The sequence below is a fragment of the Centroberyx affinis genome, unplaced genomic scaffold, assembly GCF_046629955.1.
Source record: "Centroberyx affinis isolate AG114_WGS23_722 - 3 ecotype Tasmania unplaced genomic scaffold, CSIRO-AGI_Caff_v1 ptg002533l_1, whole genome shotgun sequence".
Classification (NCBI taxonomy): Eukaryota; Metazoa; Chordata; class Actinopteri; order Beryciformes; family Berycidae; genus Centroberyx; species Centroberyx affinis.
In genome coordinates this window covers 187,355-204,317 of record NW_027280751.1, presented here as the reverse complement: position 1 = coordinate 204,317, position 16,963 = coordinate 187,355, and the positions used below count along the sequence as shown (strand labels likewise).

The 16,963-nt window shown below is 40.7% G+C and overlaps 1 protein-coding gene across 1 annotated transcript in view; it reads left to right on the top strand.

Moving 5' to 3' along the window:
• Positions 1–1,029: 1,029 nt before the first annotated feature.
• fhip1b (FHF complex subunit HOOK interacting protein 1B) overlaps positions 1,030–16,963 on the top strand; it is a 35,179-nt gene continuing 19,245 nt past the window's right edge. Inside the window, exons 1-3 of the mRNA XM_071534386.1 lie at positions 1,030–1,161; positions 6,546–6,950; positions 8,538–8,768. Of these exons, the coding sequence (XP_071390487.1) occupies positions 1,033–1,161; positions 6,546–6,950; positions 8,538–8,768 (765 nt within the window). The 5' untranslated portion in view covers positions 1,030–1,032. The remainder of the gene's footprint in view (positions 1,162–6,545; positions 6,951–8,537; positions 8,769–16,963) is intronic.

The following is a 16,963-nucleotide window of genomic DNA, read 5'->3' as shown; positions in this document are numbered from 1 at the left end:
GGATCTGAGGGCAGCTCTAACAGTGGACATATTTAAACGCAAGCCTAAGAAGTAGCTTTAGCCTTGCTTTTTCTTAGAACTGTTATTTGGCTTGTCTGGCTTTCATTTTGTCTTATCTTATTTCCGTTTTATCTTATTTCCTCTTTTGCTCTAAGTCTCTCTCACACTTTATTTTATCATTTGCAGTATTTTAATCTGTATTTTGTTTTATCTGTTTTTTTTTAACTTTTATTTTATTCTTTATATTTGTATGTAGTCATAACTATTACATTTTATTAATTTTAATGTGAAGCACATTGCATTTACGTGAAACGTGCTGTATAAATAAAGCTTGATTGCTTGAAGCTTGATTGAAAATACAAGAATTCATTAAAATAACATACACTTGGAAAAAAGACAATGTATTGTATATTTCATGTTTTCATTTGGGGGTTAGGGAAAACCACAGTTTGGCTGTGTATGGGTTTAACAGGTAGTGAAAACCTTTGTTGTTGCTAGGGTTAGGGTTTTCAGCTTTGCACAGCGTTTTTAACTCCATTTTTCAATTTCTATTCTTTTGTTGTTGTTTTTTCCCACAGCGCAGAGTGTCTATCCTGGCCAGTTATGGAGTGGTGTTGGCTTCAGACTGGATGACAGGGTCTACAGGGAGAGCAGGGTCACACAGCTTCTAAAGCAGCAGTGGGCTTTTACCAGTCTGACTGGCAGCGACAGCCCACTTGCTGCTCAGCCGACCTCCTTCTCCTCCTCCATCCCTCCATCCATCTATACTTTTTCTTGGTCCTCCACCCTTTCCCACCCCCCCTCCTCCCTCCCTCCCTCCCTCCCTCCCTCCCTTCCTTCTTCCCCCCATCCTTCTTCCCCCCCTCTTTCCCCTTCTCCTCCTCTCTCCTTCGTCTTCCTTCCTTGTCTCCCATCTTTCTTTCTCTCTCCTTCTGTTTCTTCTGTACTCCAGCCTTCTTTCCTTGTGCCAGAGCTCCCTCTCTCGCCTTTGAGTTTCTGTGACCCTTTTGCTCGTCCCCTGCTGTGTCCAGTATGAGCTGGCTGAGCAGGCTGAACCCGCGGGGTCCCGGGAGTCGGTCCAGTCGGGGCGCCGCCCCCCCGAGTCCCTGCACTGCCGACCCAGAGACCTGCCTCATGGTGTTTGAGAACCACTGGAGACAGGTGAGGTAGACATGCACCTTAGGCTCACACCTTAGGCTTTTTTTATTTATTTATTTTTTTTTCAGAAAATGCTAGCCTGGTATCCAGCCCCTATGAATCGCAGTTTTCAGCACTCTTCGAATTTGCATGGTGATTCATAAGGGTCTGGACGCAAGCCTATCCACTGGCAGTTATTTCAGGCAAATACTGTCCGAGATACCTGATTGGCTGGTTGATGTAGGCGGGACTAATCTACTGATGACGCCATTACAGATCAATCCGTGTGTTTAAAAGCCTTTTTCAGAGGTCAGGATGTATTTGCGGTGCTTCAAACCGGCTTTGGTAAGAGCTTCATTTACCTGCTCGCTCCTCTGGTGGCTACAGAAACAGGACTGTGCCAAATCCTCTTGTTATTGTCATTTGTCCGTCGGTTGGGGCAAGAAATTACGTCACCGAATCAGTGGTGGATAGGCTTGCGTCCAGACCCTTATGAATCACCATGCAAATTCGAAGAGTGCTGAAAACTGCGATTCATAAGGGCTCGATACCAGGCTAAGAAAATGCACTACCTCAGCCATGTTTTGTGTTGATAATGAGAAAGGGGACACATGACACACTTGTTGCCATAATGACTAGCTGGCACTATCAGCAAACAGTACCTATGTATAACTCTTTTATGTGATTATTAGTATTAAACCTTTATTTAGACAGGTAATCACATTGAGACACGGGGTCTCATTCTCAAAAGAGACCTGGTCGGGCAACAACAGCAGTACAACACAGTTACAGACAGACAGGACATTCAATACAGAGACAAGATAGATCACAAATCATAAAAGTGATAAGTGCAAAAGTGGTAACCAGATTTTAAGTACTATGTACAAGAGCAAACCCCCACAGATGCTCTCTCCATATTTTGTAGAAGTAGTTTAAAATCCCCAAGGGGAATCATGCTGGACAGCTTCAGTTCCTGCTGTAGCGTGTTCCAGGCTGAAGGGGCAGAGTAGGAGAAAACCTTTTTACCAAGTTCTGTATGGACTGAGGGGATGGAGAGAGTGATGAAGCCCTGGGAGCGTAGGCTATAGCAGCATTGTTTCTGTGACATATAAGTGGATAAATAAATGGGCAGCAGTCCAAGAATGGATTTATAAATGAAGTTATACCAATGCAAAGCTCTGCGCATGGATAATGATTACCAGTTAACTAAAGAATACAGAGTACAATGGTGTGTGAGGGGTTTACAATCGGTTATGAATCTCAGAGCTCCGTGATAGACAGCGTCCAACAGATGAAGAGAGTGAGCTGAGGCATTCATATACAAAACATCCCCATAGTCCAGGAGAGGCAAGAAAGTAGCAGCAACAAGCCGTTTCCTAACATTAAAGGAGAAACAGGATTTGTTCCTAAAAAAGAAGCCCAATCTTAATTTCAATTTCCTTAAAAGATGATCAATATGAAATTTAAAAGAAAGGCTTTCATCAATTGTGATGCTTAAATATTTATAGGTGGTCACAGTCTCAATAGGGGTACCTTGTACAGACATGATACAGGGAAGAACAGCTGGCACCATCTTTTTGTTAGAAAAGAACATGGCCTTGGTTTTGTCTGCATTTAACACCAGTCTGAGGTGGAACAGGTGGGACTGAATAGTGTCAAATGCAGACTGCAGACGTTCAAATGCCAGGGGAACAGTGCTTGCACAACAATATACAATAGTATCATCGGCATAGAGATGTACAGATGCATTCATATTTTGACCCACATCATTTACATAAATGGTGAAAAGGGTGGGTCCTAAAACTGAACCTTGTGGTACACCTTTGGTGACATTAAGAAAGCTGGAAGAAAGACCACTAAACTGCACACATTGCTTACGGTTGGAGAGGTAATTTGAGAACCAACCAATAGTTTGGTCTGACAGAGCTATAGCTGATAATCTCTGGCATAAAATGCCATGGTCAATGGTATCAGCCTTGGACAAATCAATAAAAAGAGCAGTACAATAGTTCTTGGCGTCCAAGGCTTCCACAATATCATTTACAACTTTCATGGCAGCAGTTACTGTACTGTGCTGCTTCCTAAAACCAGATTGGTGAGGAGATACAATGTTGTTCAAGCACATGTATTCCTTGATCTGGTCATTCACCAGCCTTTCATGGACCTTAGCTAAAATAGAGAGCTTGGAAATGGGTCTGTAGTTATTCAACACTGTGGGATCACCACCTTTTAATAATGGGAGAACATAGGCAGTTTTCCAAACATCAGGAATGACATTGTTTTGTATAGAGATATTAAAAACATGCAACACTGCTTCAGCTATAATATCTGCAGCCAGGCGTAAGAAGTAAGTGGGGAGATTGTCAGGGCCTGTAGATTTCCTAGGGTCTAGATCCTTTAAGGCCTTACAAACCTCCCTAACAGAGAAAGGGGTGAAGGAGAAAGTGTGGCTGTTGGAGGCATGACTGGCAGGGGTGGAGAAAGTGGGTGATTTGCCATCAGATAATGTGCCAAACAAAGAGCTGGAGGCTATAAAATGTTTGTTGAAACAATTAAGCATCTCAGATTTATTTGACACAGGGATGGAATCAACAACAATATTAGGAGGCAGCTCTGAAGAGCAAGAGTTAGCAGAGAGAGATTTTATGGTTTGCCAAAATCTCCTAGGATCATTTAGACTGTCTGTAGTCTGTGATAAATAATAATTGCTTTTGGCTTTCTTAATGGCAGAAGTGCAGCGATTACGTAGTTGATGGAAAGCCAGTAGCCAGTCAGCCTCAGAGCCAGACTTCCTAGCGTCGGCCCAAAGCTGATTCCTCTTTATGTAAAAGGCCTGCCAGCTCAGAAGTGAACCAGAGGCTATCGCAGCCCGTCACCCTGAACCGGCAAATAGGAGTATGTTTGTTCATAAAATAACTAAAACTGTCATAAAAATATTTCCAAGCAAGGTCAGCATCACCAATCAATAAAATACGGTCCCATTTAAAAAGAAATAAATCATGAAGGAAGACTTGCTCAATAAAGTGCTTAAGATTTCTTTTATGAAACAACACAGGGCTTGGTACGGGGAATTTTGGTGTCCCTAATAGCACAAACCACACAGTGATCGCTTAGATCATTAGCAAAGGCCCCTGTTGCAGAATATTTAGGCGGCATATTGGTAATTAAAAGATCGATCAGAGATGATTTGTCTAGACATCTGGGGTTAAGATGTGTGGGGCTTTCAATGACTTGCGTAAAGTTAAAAGACAAACATTGAGCTTTAAAATCATCAGACACTGGTGAAAGCCAATCCCAATTAAAATCACCTACCAGGATGATTTCCTTAAAATGTAATTGAGATAAGAGCTGCATTACAGAGGGTAATGTATCAGTGGTAGCAGAAGGGGGCCTATAGCAACCAACAATAGTTAAAGACTGACCACCAGACAAATCAATACTTAGAGCTAAGATTTCAAACTGCTTAATAGCAGATTTGGAGAGCATGACCTGTGCAGCAAGATTGGATTTAACATAGATTGCCACACCACCGCCTTTCCTGGGACGGTCAGAACGATAAATATTGAAGCCATCAATTGCTACATCTTTATCCCATATAGACTTGAAGAGCCAAGTCTCGGAAACAACAATTAAATCAGCACCAGTCGACTCAGCCCAAATTCGCAGCATATCCATTTTTGTTTTGTTTTTTGTGACCAATTTTTTATTGATTCATTCATACACGGCTTTGGCTGCTATCATTCCCCTTCCCCATTCCCCCTCTCAGGCTTCTTCAAAATAAAAATAAAAAATAAATGAATAAATTAATTTAGATGTACAAGTTTTGTATATGTGAGTGTCACGCTAAAACATCTATAGTACGTTTATGGGTTAATTAAGTAGTAAATGTATAACTAGTACATAGTCCATGTGAATAGATATCGGAAACATATTAAGATCGTCCTAGGTATTACTTATTGACAGAAACAAGGTAAAGTACAACAATAATAAAGGCAAAATAAATAAATAAATATAAAAAAAAATAGAGAAGAAGGGGGTATAATAATGAGACGTATTTCATTTACATGCATATATATATATATACACCTACACATACATATACATGCACTGCACACATATATATATATATATATATAAATATATAGCATACATACAAGCACATATACAGTACACATGTACGTATATACATACACATATACGCACGCATACATACATGCAATACAATACAGTATGATATACTTTACATCCCACTAGTATTATATACAGCGTTTGAGTAATTGGGCTGAATCTGTAAGTGCTTCAACTGTTTCCCTTTTTGCACCATTTACACAGATGGGCAAAATCATTACTTTTTGGCATGGGTTTTAGTGGGAGGGTTGACAGCAAAGTGCAGTGTGTATTGTTTGCCTACTTTCACAGGTTCCAAAGATGGATTTTCATATTTACAGCTATGTAGAATTGTGTCAGTTAAAGAGCCCTCTGTCATCCGCCTGCATTCTCTCTGCCCGCCATTGAAAAATCAAGACACAATGCTTTCGACCCTACCAGTGCTGCTAGCTACACTGATGCACTCTCTCTCTCTCTCCATGCAATGTGATATTATAGATTTTTGAGAGGGGTGGGGGGAGTGGATGCACTTGTCAGTTAGCTTTAAGTGCATAATGAGAAGATGACTAATGTTTTGTTTATGTGCATGTGCGTGTACGAGGATGTGCTGGCTTTGTGCAACATTCGTCACATGGCTTCCCACCTGAGGACAGCAGTGTTTTCAGTACCATTTACCACACACTGCAAGTTGCTAGATTACAAACAAGCAGATCTCTATCTACACAAGCTGACCACAATCTAGCAAATTCATCATCACTGTAGTCATGCTGGCTCACAGAGCTATCAGTAAACAGTATGAAACACCTGCTGTCGAGTTGCACAAGCCCAGCTCATCTTGTAGCAACATCATATACTTTTCCTTTTTAGAACTGAATGAAAATTGAATGAAATGCCTGTAGCAGGTTCTAAGTTTTTCCAGCTACTCGCAGTAGGAGACCCAAAGTTGTTACACATTTAAAATGCATAGGGATGAGACAATATGCTCATCTCACGATATGATTCGATGAGAAATATGGGGTTCATGATTCAATATGACCATGATGCGATTTAATACGTAAAAGTTCAGTGACGACAAAGTCTGACTGTGCAAAACTATGTTTATTTCTGAGCCACAAATCTTTCTAGCAATGGCATTGGCTGCTAGAATGGAAACAACAATAATTGTGATGAGCAAGCCATTTCATTTGTGATTATCAAAATTCATTTTTCTGCCCCACGATACATTTTTGTATTGCGATATATTGAATTTCGATATATATCGTCCCGTCACTAAAAAAGCACTCGTCCTCTTCCTTATTTAGGTGTCCTGGGTGTTGGAGCAGCGTGAGCCGTCGTCCTCCAGTGACGACCTGACGGCAGTGAGGAACCACACCGACCAGATGCTGTGTCTGCTGGCAGAGGAACGGCCTGCCGAGGGCTCAGAGGGCAGCGCCAACATGCCACCCGTGGGCCCCATACTGGAGCTGGTGGTCACTGAGAACATCCTAGAGTGCTTGGTCCAGTGGCACCTCCGCCGCGGCCTGGACCCGGACAGCCAGGGGGCGCTGCTCAAGCTGTTTGAGATGCTGATCGGCCAGTCCCAGCAGCCTCTGCTGCAGCACACAGCCGTCCTCCAGCCCCTCCTGGGGCTGCTGGGAGCTTGTGCCGACCCGCAGCTCGGCTGCCCCTCCGCCCTGGAGAACAGCCTGGTACTGCTGCTCAACCAGGTACGCCCATTCCACATACTTACCTACAGTCTACATAGGTCCCTGCTGTCCACATACGTAGCTACAATCCACTGTACATTCTTCCCTACTGTCTGCATACTTACCTACAGTCTACACACTTTACATACTTACATACCTGGCCCCAAAATGTAAAAATAAATGAAAGAAGAAAAAAAAAGTATAAAATCTTGAGATCTAGAGTGCTGCAGTTTTTAGGACATGTTGGCTAAAGTGAGATAAATCTTTTGTACACTGGTACCTACACCTACTGATTTCACTCATTAGTTTTATTTTTTCAAATGTTTAGTTTTTATTTAGTTTCAGCTCTAGTTTCAGTATTTTTGGTAGGGGTATAATGATAGAAGTTCAGAGGTATTTTGCATATGTTTGCAACAGTATTGTGTGATACAAGTAATCCTTTTTTTTTTTTTTTTTAAACATTTATTTAGATAAATTTTTCAATGCGTCCTCAAGTAAAAGTTGGGGCCACTTGGTTTCATGCTGCACTAATGAAATGCACCAGCAGACTCGACAGCGATCTGAATTCTGACCATTTAGCTCAGAATAATCCCAAACAGGACACAAGATGCTGTTGGCCACGCTGGCTGGGGGGTGTACTCCGAAGAGATTAGTGGGTTAGCAAGCTAACTTTGGGCCTAACCCTGGCTTTTCAGTCTCATGACGGTGGCTCTCTTCATAGCGGGGTTTATCACCATGGTAACCCATGCTGCACAGCTAACCTGCTCCGGAGCAGGTTCTGCTCAGGCTATTGGATCAAAGCGTGTAAAAAGGCCGCATCCACACCTGTCAGCTCTCTGGAAAAATGGCATCGCCACTCCTAGAGGATCCCATGGCCTCTTTTTGAATAAGCTTTATTGCAACAATTTCGTCTCCATAACCTGATATGAGCAAAACATTGCATTCAAATGTAAGACACAAGTAATAAAAAGAACTGTACTGGGGGATACTATTGAATTAACAGAACAGACTGGCAACAGTGTTTAGAGACTGGCAGAACCACTTTGCTTTCCATGATGATTTATTAAGATCATATATAATAAATGTTTGTAGTATTTCCAGACAGTTGCCCACTCTGGCTATAAAAGAGTGCTTCTATTAAATAGCAGGTAGCTTACATTAGTTGACTGTAGTTATTAGTAATGATTGAAATTTACTGTTGCATATTCAGTGCGCTGAAATTCTTTCATGTGATTCCAGAGACTAATTGAGGCAATATATTTCCCCTGTATTCCCATCACTGCAGCCCTGGGGAACATGAGACCAACTTTGTGAATGGAAAAATCTTTTCACAGCCTCAGTGTGGACCTTTTAATAATGTGCCAGTGAAAAGCCTATTTATTTATGCAATCTACTATCTGCAATTTTCCTCCAACAATCTGTTTTAGTTTTCTTCACAAAGTGTTGTTTTTTTTATGTCTGTTGTTTTTTTAACATCTAGTTTAAGTCTTAGTTTTAGTTTACCATAATAACCTAGCTTGGAATGAAAACCTGCATACTCTTGGCCCTCCATGGCAGATGATATCCCCTGATACACCATGTTTTATGCTCTGTGTGAACTCCTACCAGGTGTGTGTGTCCATGGCCCGGCAGCCGGTGGTTTTGGAGATGTTTTTCCGGGCGGCACCGGTCCAGCAGGGCCCCACCAACCTGTTGATCTTCTCCCTCCTGGTGCCATTCATTCACCGGGACGGAGCCATCGGGCAGCAGGCCCGCGACGCCCTGCTGCTGGTCATGGCCACCTCAGCCAGCCACGAGGCCGTGGCACGCCACATCGCAGAAAACTCCTACTTCTGCCCGGTTAGTGTGTGTGTGTGTGTGTGTGTGTTTGTGTTTTTATTTATTTTAGGTTCCAGTGCAGATTGAAGCTCTAAAACTCATCTTTGGGTACAAAAACAGTAATACTAAATGTCGGGCCAAAATTTGTTCATGATTTTGGGAGAAGTTAGGAAAAATTTTTCTCCTGCAATGATAATGGTAGGTAGTAGTAGTAGCATTGGTTTGGGCCAATATTCAATATTATCGAGTATCGCGATATTTCCCGCAATATCGATTATTACGCGATTAACAGCCATGTTGCTTAGATCACAACTTTACAAGCTTTTAAATTTATAAACCTATAATCTACTAGTGGTAGGATAGTAAAAAAAACAAAAATAATCATACTTGAAGTGAAAAATCTCTCTTTTTAATTCCAGTGGGTTCCCTTTACATTACGTCATTTAGCAGACGTTTTTATCCAAAGCGATTCTTTTCCACAATCAGCCCATTTTTCTGGAAATATCAGGGATCTGCAAATTATACCAAATGGCCATTGTTTCCTCCAATGCTTGAACAGTAAGATCAAATTTCTAGGCTGTTAATAATAATAATAACAATAACAATAACAATAATAATAATAATGATAATGATGTTATTATTGTTGTTATTATCATTATTATTATTATTGTTATTATTATAGCCTAGAAATTGTATGAAATTTGGAAGAAATTAAATACAATTAAAACCCATCAAATAAAACAAAAAAAAAAATGCGATATTACACTTTGGATATGGCCCAAGCCCAGTAGGTAGGGCTGCAGCAATAATTGAATAATCGAATCACCACGATTATAGGAGCCAACCGCAACCATTGTTTAGTTTTCACCTTAAGAATTTTCCTCTTCCACATTAGCTTTCAAATAAAAGCAAATATGTTTGCAGATTGGTCAGAGTTTATATCTTTGCCACCAACTAGGTCATTGCTCAGATCAGGCTGCCTGTCGACCAGCCTACATCTCTGTGCAGGGAGTCTGGAGAGGTTAAATGATGTTTTAGCACTAGAAGGGGCATGGGCTGACATAACTGGATGTGTGAGTCCCCGGACATGGAAGATGGGATATGTGTGAAAGCATTAATTGCGCTTTTGTATTTCCACGGAATACGTGGCGCTGCAAACACGGATATGGACGTTTTTCAGACAAACCATGTCAAGGAGCCACTTCAGAGAAATCCTGAGAGGGAATGAATGTATTAATGAAATTTATTTTCATGCCTTGTCTGTTACGGGATTATAAGACACCAAAAACATAATTAAATGCAATCACTTCTCCATAAATGCTGCACGGCAAACATAGTTTACAAAAAGATAGATCAAGTAAATAATACTAAAATATAGGGCTGGGCGATAATTCAGTATTATCGTTTATCGTCTTTCAGTGGAATCATATGGTGATGATATGAAGTCACGTGATATCGTGACACATTTCTGCTGTCTAAATTGATGATGACGAGCAAATTTTACTTAAAAACTCTCATAAAATGAGGTATGATAGGAATATTATTTGAATATTTCAGTTTTGTTTGACATCACACCTAACATTACCATTCGGTTCAATGAGATGAACATTAATTTGATTATTTAACGTGATTTTGCATACATGAACTATATCGTGATATATATTGATATCGAGAAAAATCCTTATGATTATCATGATATTGATTTCAACCAGCCCAGCCCTACTAAAATATTTGTAGCCTATGACAAGTCGAGTGCGTGCGTAAAACCGCTTTCCAACAAGGATTAAATGGACTGAGCTCAGTATGTAAACATATTTGACATTAAGCAAATCTCATCCGTACTGTTTATTCCTCTTATTTTATTCTATATAATACTGTAAAGTATAAGAGGAAACGTGAGACAAGTGTGTACGTAAAAACACATTCCCAGAATCCCATGCAGTAAATTCGATGATTGAATAATTCTGTAATTTTTAAAGGTAAAGTTTTAAATGCATTTTAATTTGTTGTTGTTTACCTGCTTAGTTCTTTTTGGTGCTTTGCTTACTAGAGCGCTTTTGGTGTTGTACCTGTAGTATGTTATATAATGAAGTGATGGCTACATTTTCCCCCTGTATGTACTGTCATATTTTACAAATAAAAACGCAGACACTGGTTTGGTTGTGTTGTTTTAGTCTAAAGATAAAGTTTTACAGCATGATGTTTTATTCCCATTGTACATTAGGTTATAACACTGCTGTAATGCTGTGCAGGCTATTGGCATCTTTAAGGGGATTCAAGGTCCAGCCTTTCTAGTGTGTTTGTGCAATGGGCTTGGGCGATATTATCGAATATCGCCATATTTCCTGAATATTGCGATATGACTGGCTGGCCATTCTGGAAGGCCCGCCCCCCTCTTAGTGCTGATTGGTTGATTTCAGACAGTTCAGTGTCTACATAGAAACTGGAGCAAAATCTGGCTGGCTTGTACAAGGGGGCGTGTTTTATAGCTGGTGACTGTGGGGAAATGGCATAGTAATATGATTCCATTTTTTTACTGTGATTACTGTGAGTACCAAAATCACCAGAAATACTAAGAATTGCCACATCCTAGGATACCCCCCCCCCCCCTCAGGGTTTCCGTTATCCGGTAATTACCGTATTTTTTTACCGGTAAAATCTGTTGAAGTCCGACATATTTAAATCTCTCCGGTCATAATGTCCGGTGAAAATAATTCCCTCTAAGCACAATTATTGGAACATTGTGCTCCTCGTTTTACTGAGACTGAGCTACAGCAACAGGTTGAGTTCTGCTCCCAGTCTGTCTCCAGACCTGCTCCCAGTCTGTCTCCAGACCTGCTCCCAGTCTGTCTCCAGACCTGCTCCAGACGACTAGCTTTGAGTCTCGTTCAGTAAAGTAATAATAAATATTGCACTACGTGAGTTGATTTAAGTGACATGAGACACAACTGGGGAGGATTTATTAAATTGTTTTGAATGTGGTGTAATGTATTAACCAATCAAGGGCGATGTGTGTGTTGGGTGAAGGTCAGATGTCTTTGCAGGTTATTTTCATGACTTTTTGTTGGGCTGAGCTTTTTACATATTTACTGTGTTGTTTTTGCATATTTAGCAGTTGGCAATGTGTGATGATGGCTAACGGGACATGATGCACGTTGCGCATTTGGCATTGCGTAATGGTGAGAGGGACACGTAGTTTTTGGCATTTGGCATTGCGTACTGGTGAAAGCATATGGCTGTTTGGCAACAAAATACATGTCAGGAACGAAGTAAAGTGTAAATTTTCATAGTAGAGGATTTTATTTTTCTATTTTGCATGGTAACGTTGTGTTTGTGTTTGAGAGATAGCTTTATGCACGTGAGTCTATTGACGGGACTTATTTTATTTGGAATATAATGTATAAGCAAAAGTAGCCTACTTTTCAATAAAAAATATTATAAATCTACATGCCTTGATGATGTCATTCTTTATATAGCCTGCCTTTAAGCTCAATAAACACAGATAATATTTGACCGGAATTTCTCCCATTTGTCCGGGACATTGAAATCGGAAACCCTGCCCCCCCTATAAAAAAAAAGATATTCAGCCTTGTCATAGAATGGAAAATGTGAGTCTGGACTGCAGTACAGTGATGACAATCCACTGTGACAGTCACATATACAGAGCAGCCATAGAGAGTGACAACTATAGACAGTTTGACTCATAGATGTTATTGTGGGTGGAGGTAATTTATTTGTCTACTGCAAACTGCTAACTCTGCTTCACAAAACTGGCAATTTAGCCAGACAGGAGCATAATGCTGGTTAATAACAGCCTTGTTAGCAAGTGAAAAAAATCATTGCTTACTGCTGCGCTACCAGATTCTGTTAGGAATGATGGCTTTTCACTTTTCCTATATTTCTTTTTTTTTTTTTTTTTCATTGTGAAATTGTTCATAAATTCATTCCTGCCTCGGTTAGGAGAAAGTATATTTTTAGTCTCACACTCCTCCCGCCTAGTTGGTCCCGCCAGAAAACGCAGACAATCTGCAATTTAAAAAAATGCAACGCTGTTCTGTGTTTTTGAACATTTATCTTTACTGGTCTGTCTTTTCTTACTGCTTTCCTCCATTGTTGTTGTTGCTGTGACTTCCACAGTAAATGGTACACGCCCCAAACGCCCCCAGTTGAAAAGCTAATTGGTAATCTAATGTGTGATGATGATTTCTGATTTAGAGATGAATCCTGTGAAAGACAAGTAGCCGACTTGGCGACTCAATTCAGTCAAACCTGGAAGGCTCACATCGTAACTGAAATGTGTTGGAAACAAAAATGGATGTGACTTCTTTGTCATAGTTACTCACCTGTCTTTTTGACATCGCTGTCAGTTTGTATTGGTATCAGATATGAGTTGCATCCTAGAGTAGGTATGACCAGTCATCCAAAAAAATCTGATATAGGAATATTGGAATTGGGCTCGATGGCCTGCGGTGTGAATATAGCCTCTGAGATGTGGCTGTTTGTGTCTGTCTGTACCGTTACCATTACTGTAATGTTGTGGTCGATCTTCTCATCCTCCTCATCATCTCCCTCTGTCTGTACCCTCTATAGCAGTGATTCTCAACCTTTTTCATATCAAGGACCCCTAATTTAGTACAAATTAAGGCCACGGACCCCCACTTGTTGAGATTTTATCTCTCTGACCCAAATCTGAGAATATTTTTATTGTTAGATATGATTTTGTCCAGAATTCCATGACTATCTGTACTGCAGGTAGAGAGATAACAGATAAACTATGATCAAAACAGTCATTCTTCTACATTCTCTAGTTGTGTTCACTTCTTGTAAATGAAATGATGGTGAAGTTTAACAATTCATCAATTTGCTGGGGACCCTCTGGAACCCCCTCAAGGACCCCTGTTGGTCCCCGGACCCCACGTTGAGAACCACTGCTCTATAGTGAGCTGCTCTTCTCTCCCACCCCCACCCCCACTCCCAAACACAGGGAATAATTTATGAGCTTCAATCTGACCTACTTAATGGTAGGAGGACCAGTGACATCAAGGACCAAATGCTGGGGCAATGCACTCCTCCCTCTCCCTCTCCCCTCTCCCTCTCTCCCTCTCCCTCTCTCTCTCTCTCTCTCTCCCTCTCCCTCTCTCCCTCTCTCCCTCTCCCTCTCCCCCTCCCCCTCCCCCTCCCTCTCCCTCTCCCTCTCCCTCTCCCTCTCCCTCTCCCTCTCCCTCTCCCTCTCCCTCTCCCTCTCCCTCTCCCTCTCTCTCTCTCTCTCTCTCTCTCTCTCTGTCTATTTCCTGTGCATTCCCACTTACACACTCACACATGGTAATCTAATGTGTGATGATGATTTCTGATTTAGAGATGAATCCTGTGAAAGACAAATAGCCGACTTGACGACTCATTTCAGTCAAACCTGGAAGGCTCACATTATATATATATATCGCTGTCAGTTTGTATCGGTGTCAGATATGAGTTGCATCCTAGAGTAGATATGAGCAGTCATCCAAAAAAATCTGATATGAGCAGCATTTTGGGCTTGGGCTGGATGGCCTGCGGTGTGGGTACAGCCTCTGAGATGTGGCCTTGTGGCTTGGCTTGCGGCTGGGCTGTCCTCCCTCAGCCATGATGCTGGTGATGTGTCACTCTGCAGAGCAGGGCTGAAGACACGGGAGCTGTGGCCGGAATGGATCGCTATTCCCCCATCTGTGTTTCCCTATATAGTGCTGCTCTATTAGTGCACTAATTAGCGGTAAATCACTCATGATTAATGAGTGAATTCAGACACTTAATTCATCATCATTCATCATCAGCCTGCGTCTGCGTTCACCAGTTTCATAAACAAATGTTTCAGCTAATATTTGACAAGTTACCAATATTCCTTCAAAGCCGTATATGTGTCACTAGCTGATATTAAACAGAAAAAAAATATTCACAGACGTTCCCATCTAGGCGTTTTCAGACCTTATGTCGGTGACTAAATATTCTCTGCATCAGAGTTGTGTTCGGCTTCTTTTTTCTGTTTATTTTCACACAGCAGCACTTCACCATCCAGCTGTGAGGTTTCCTTCACATTTTGGATTCTCACTAGCTGATATTAACAAAAAACACGTTACAATAAGCTCTGTACCATATAACCTGCAGCTAGAGATAAATACCTTCCTGAACAACAGACCTTAATGTTAATGTTAGTGTTAACAAGCTCAAATTAGCGTAACAAAACGTGCACTTATAATTAGTTATGAATTGACAGTTAAAAGAAAACATCTTTAGAATAGCTTGACATCTTTTTGGTACCAAATAAAGTTTATTTACTAGCATTAGTAAACGAGGTTTGGTGAAGAAGAGGATGCATCATTATAAAACCACAGAAGGGTTACAGCTTGGTTGCTTGGTAACGGCCAGGTGACAACAGACTCGCAATGCATTTTGGTATATTTCAATGGTTTTAGTGACCAGGCTTGTTCACTACATATTACAGTGCATTGTGGGAAAATTTGTAGTGCCCTCAAAAACATTCCACAATATAATTTTACGATTCGGACACTAACAAAAAATGTCTGACGTACGGATGAGCTCACAACGCTGTATGTTTGTGTGTTAGGTAGGGAAAGAACGAGACATTATTATTATTAAAGGAATAGTCCAGTCATTATCTACTCACCCCCATGCCAGTAGAAAATCGGGTAAAGTTTGTTAGTCCATACAACAGTCCCGGAGATCCCCGGAAGAAGAGCATTGCAGCTTTCTCCAAAACAAATGAAGTTGCTGGAGACCTGTCTTCAGACTTTAAAAAATAACGGAAAATAACCATAAAATGGCTCCATGCAGCTCTCACAGCATACTGAACTATTCCTTTAAGGAGAGAGGTATTGAACAGCAGTTCCAGTCTGGCCTGTTGATTATGTAGATGTTGCCTGGCTGAAATAAAACCAGGGATGATAGCACACTGTGTTGGTCTCTTTCCTCCCACACAGCGTTCAACAAATATCTCTTGTCTACATCTGAACAGTCAAAAGAATCTGTTGTATAGTTCACTATGGCCAGCGTAGGCACATGGAAAGAGTCATTCAGTCAAAGTTAATGTCTTTCTTCCCACAGAGTAATTAATTACACAAATTTAATAAAACATCCTAATGCTAATAGCTGGCAGTCTTGGTCATGTTGCAATATTATTTACTAGGGGTGTGTGTCTCTCCTTCTGAGACGATTCGATACGTACCTCAATACGTGATCAACGTAAGACTTAAGAAAACATCTTTGTTTGGTACAGATCCCCGCAAAAATCACACCATAATAATTTGAATACGGTTTTCAATGAAAATGAGAATAATGATGTAAAAATTATCATTCCCTCTAATATCGCAAATCATATCGCAATTGCAATATCAGTCAAAATAATCGCAATTAGATATTTTTTCAAAATCGTGCAGCCCTAGTTTAGATGCGATACTATATGAATGCGATACCATATGATGTGATTCAATATCATGGAAAAGGTTCCATTTTAATTCTACTGCATCCTTTGACACTGGTTGCAATAAGAAATCTAGTAGACAGACTTAAATCAACAGAATCCAGTTACAGCAGAGAAAGATTTCCACTGAAATGGATTCCTTTCAATGACCTGATAACATCCTACTTGGAATCTAATTTGTTGTTGATGGTAAAAAATGTGAAAATCAGTCAACTCAACATAATACTTTCAAACTGGCCACAGTGTGTATTGATAATGCATTGCTGCAGTGTTAAATAAACAGAAACATCCATGCATACATACACGTAAAAACACTTATAGCCTACATACGCACATACAAACAAACATAATGTACAAATACAGTGTGTTCATTTAAGAAAATGCTCGAGTGAAAAGGAAGGTGTTAAGTTTGGTTTTGAAAGAGCACAGTGTTGGAGCCAGTCTAAGATCAGCAGGCAAACTGTTCCATTCTTTAGGTGCATAAATACTGAAAGCCATCTCACCAGACTTTGAAAGTGCTCTAGGCACATGGAGGAGATTTCTATCTTGTGACCGGAGAGATCTGCCGGGGATATAAACTGACAGCATGTCTGAGATGTACTGTGGAGCCAGACCAGCAAGTACTTTGTAAACCAACAGAAGGATTTTGAATTGTATTGTGAAAACAACAGGTAGCCAGTGAAGGTTCCGGAGGACTGGAGTTATATGGTCTGATCTTTTTGTCCTGGTAAGAACTCGTGTGACT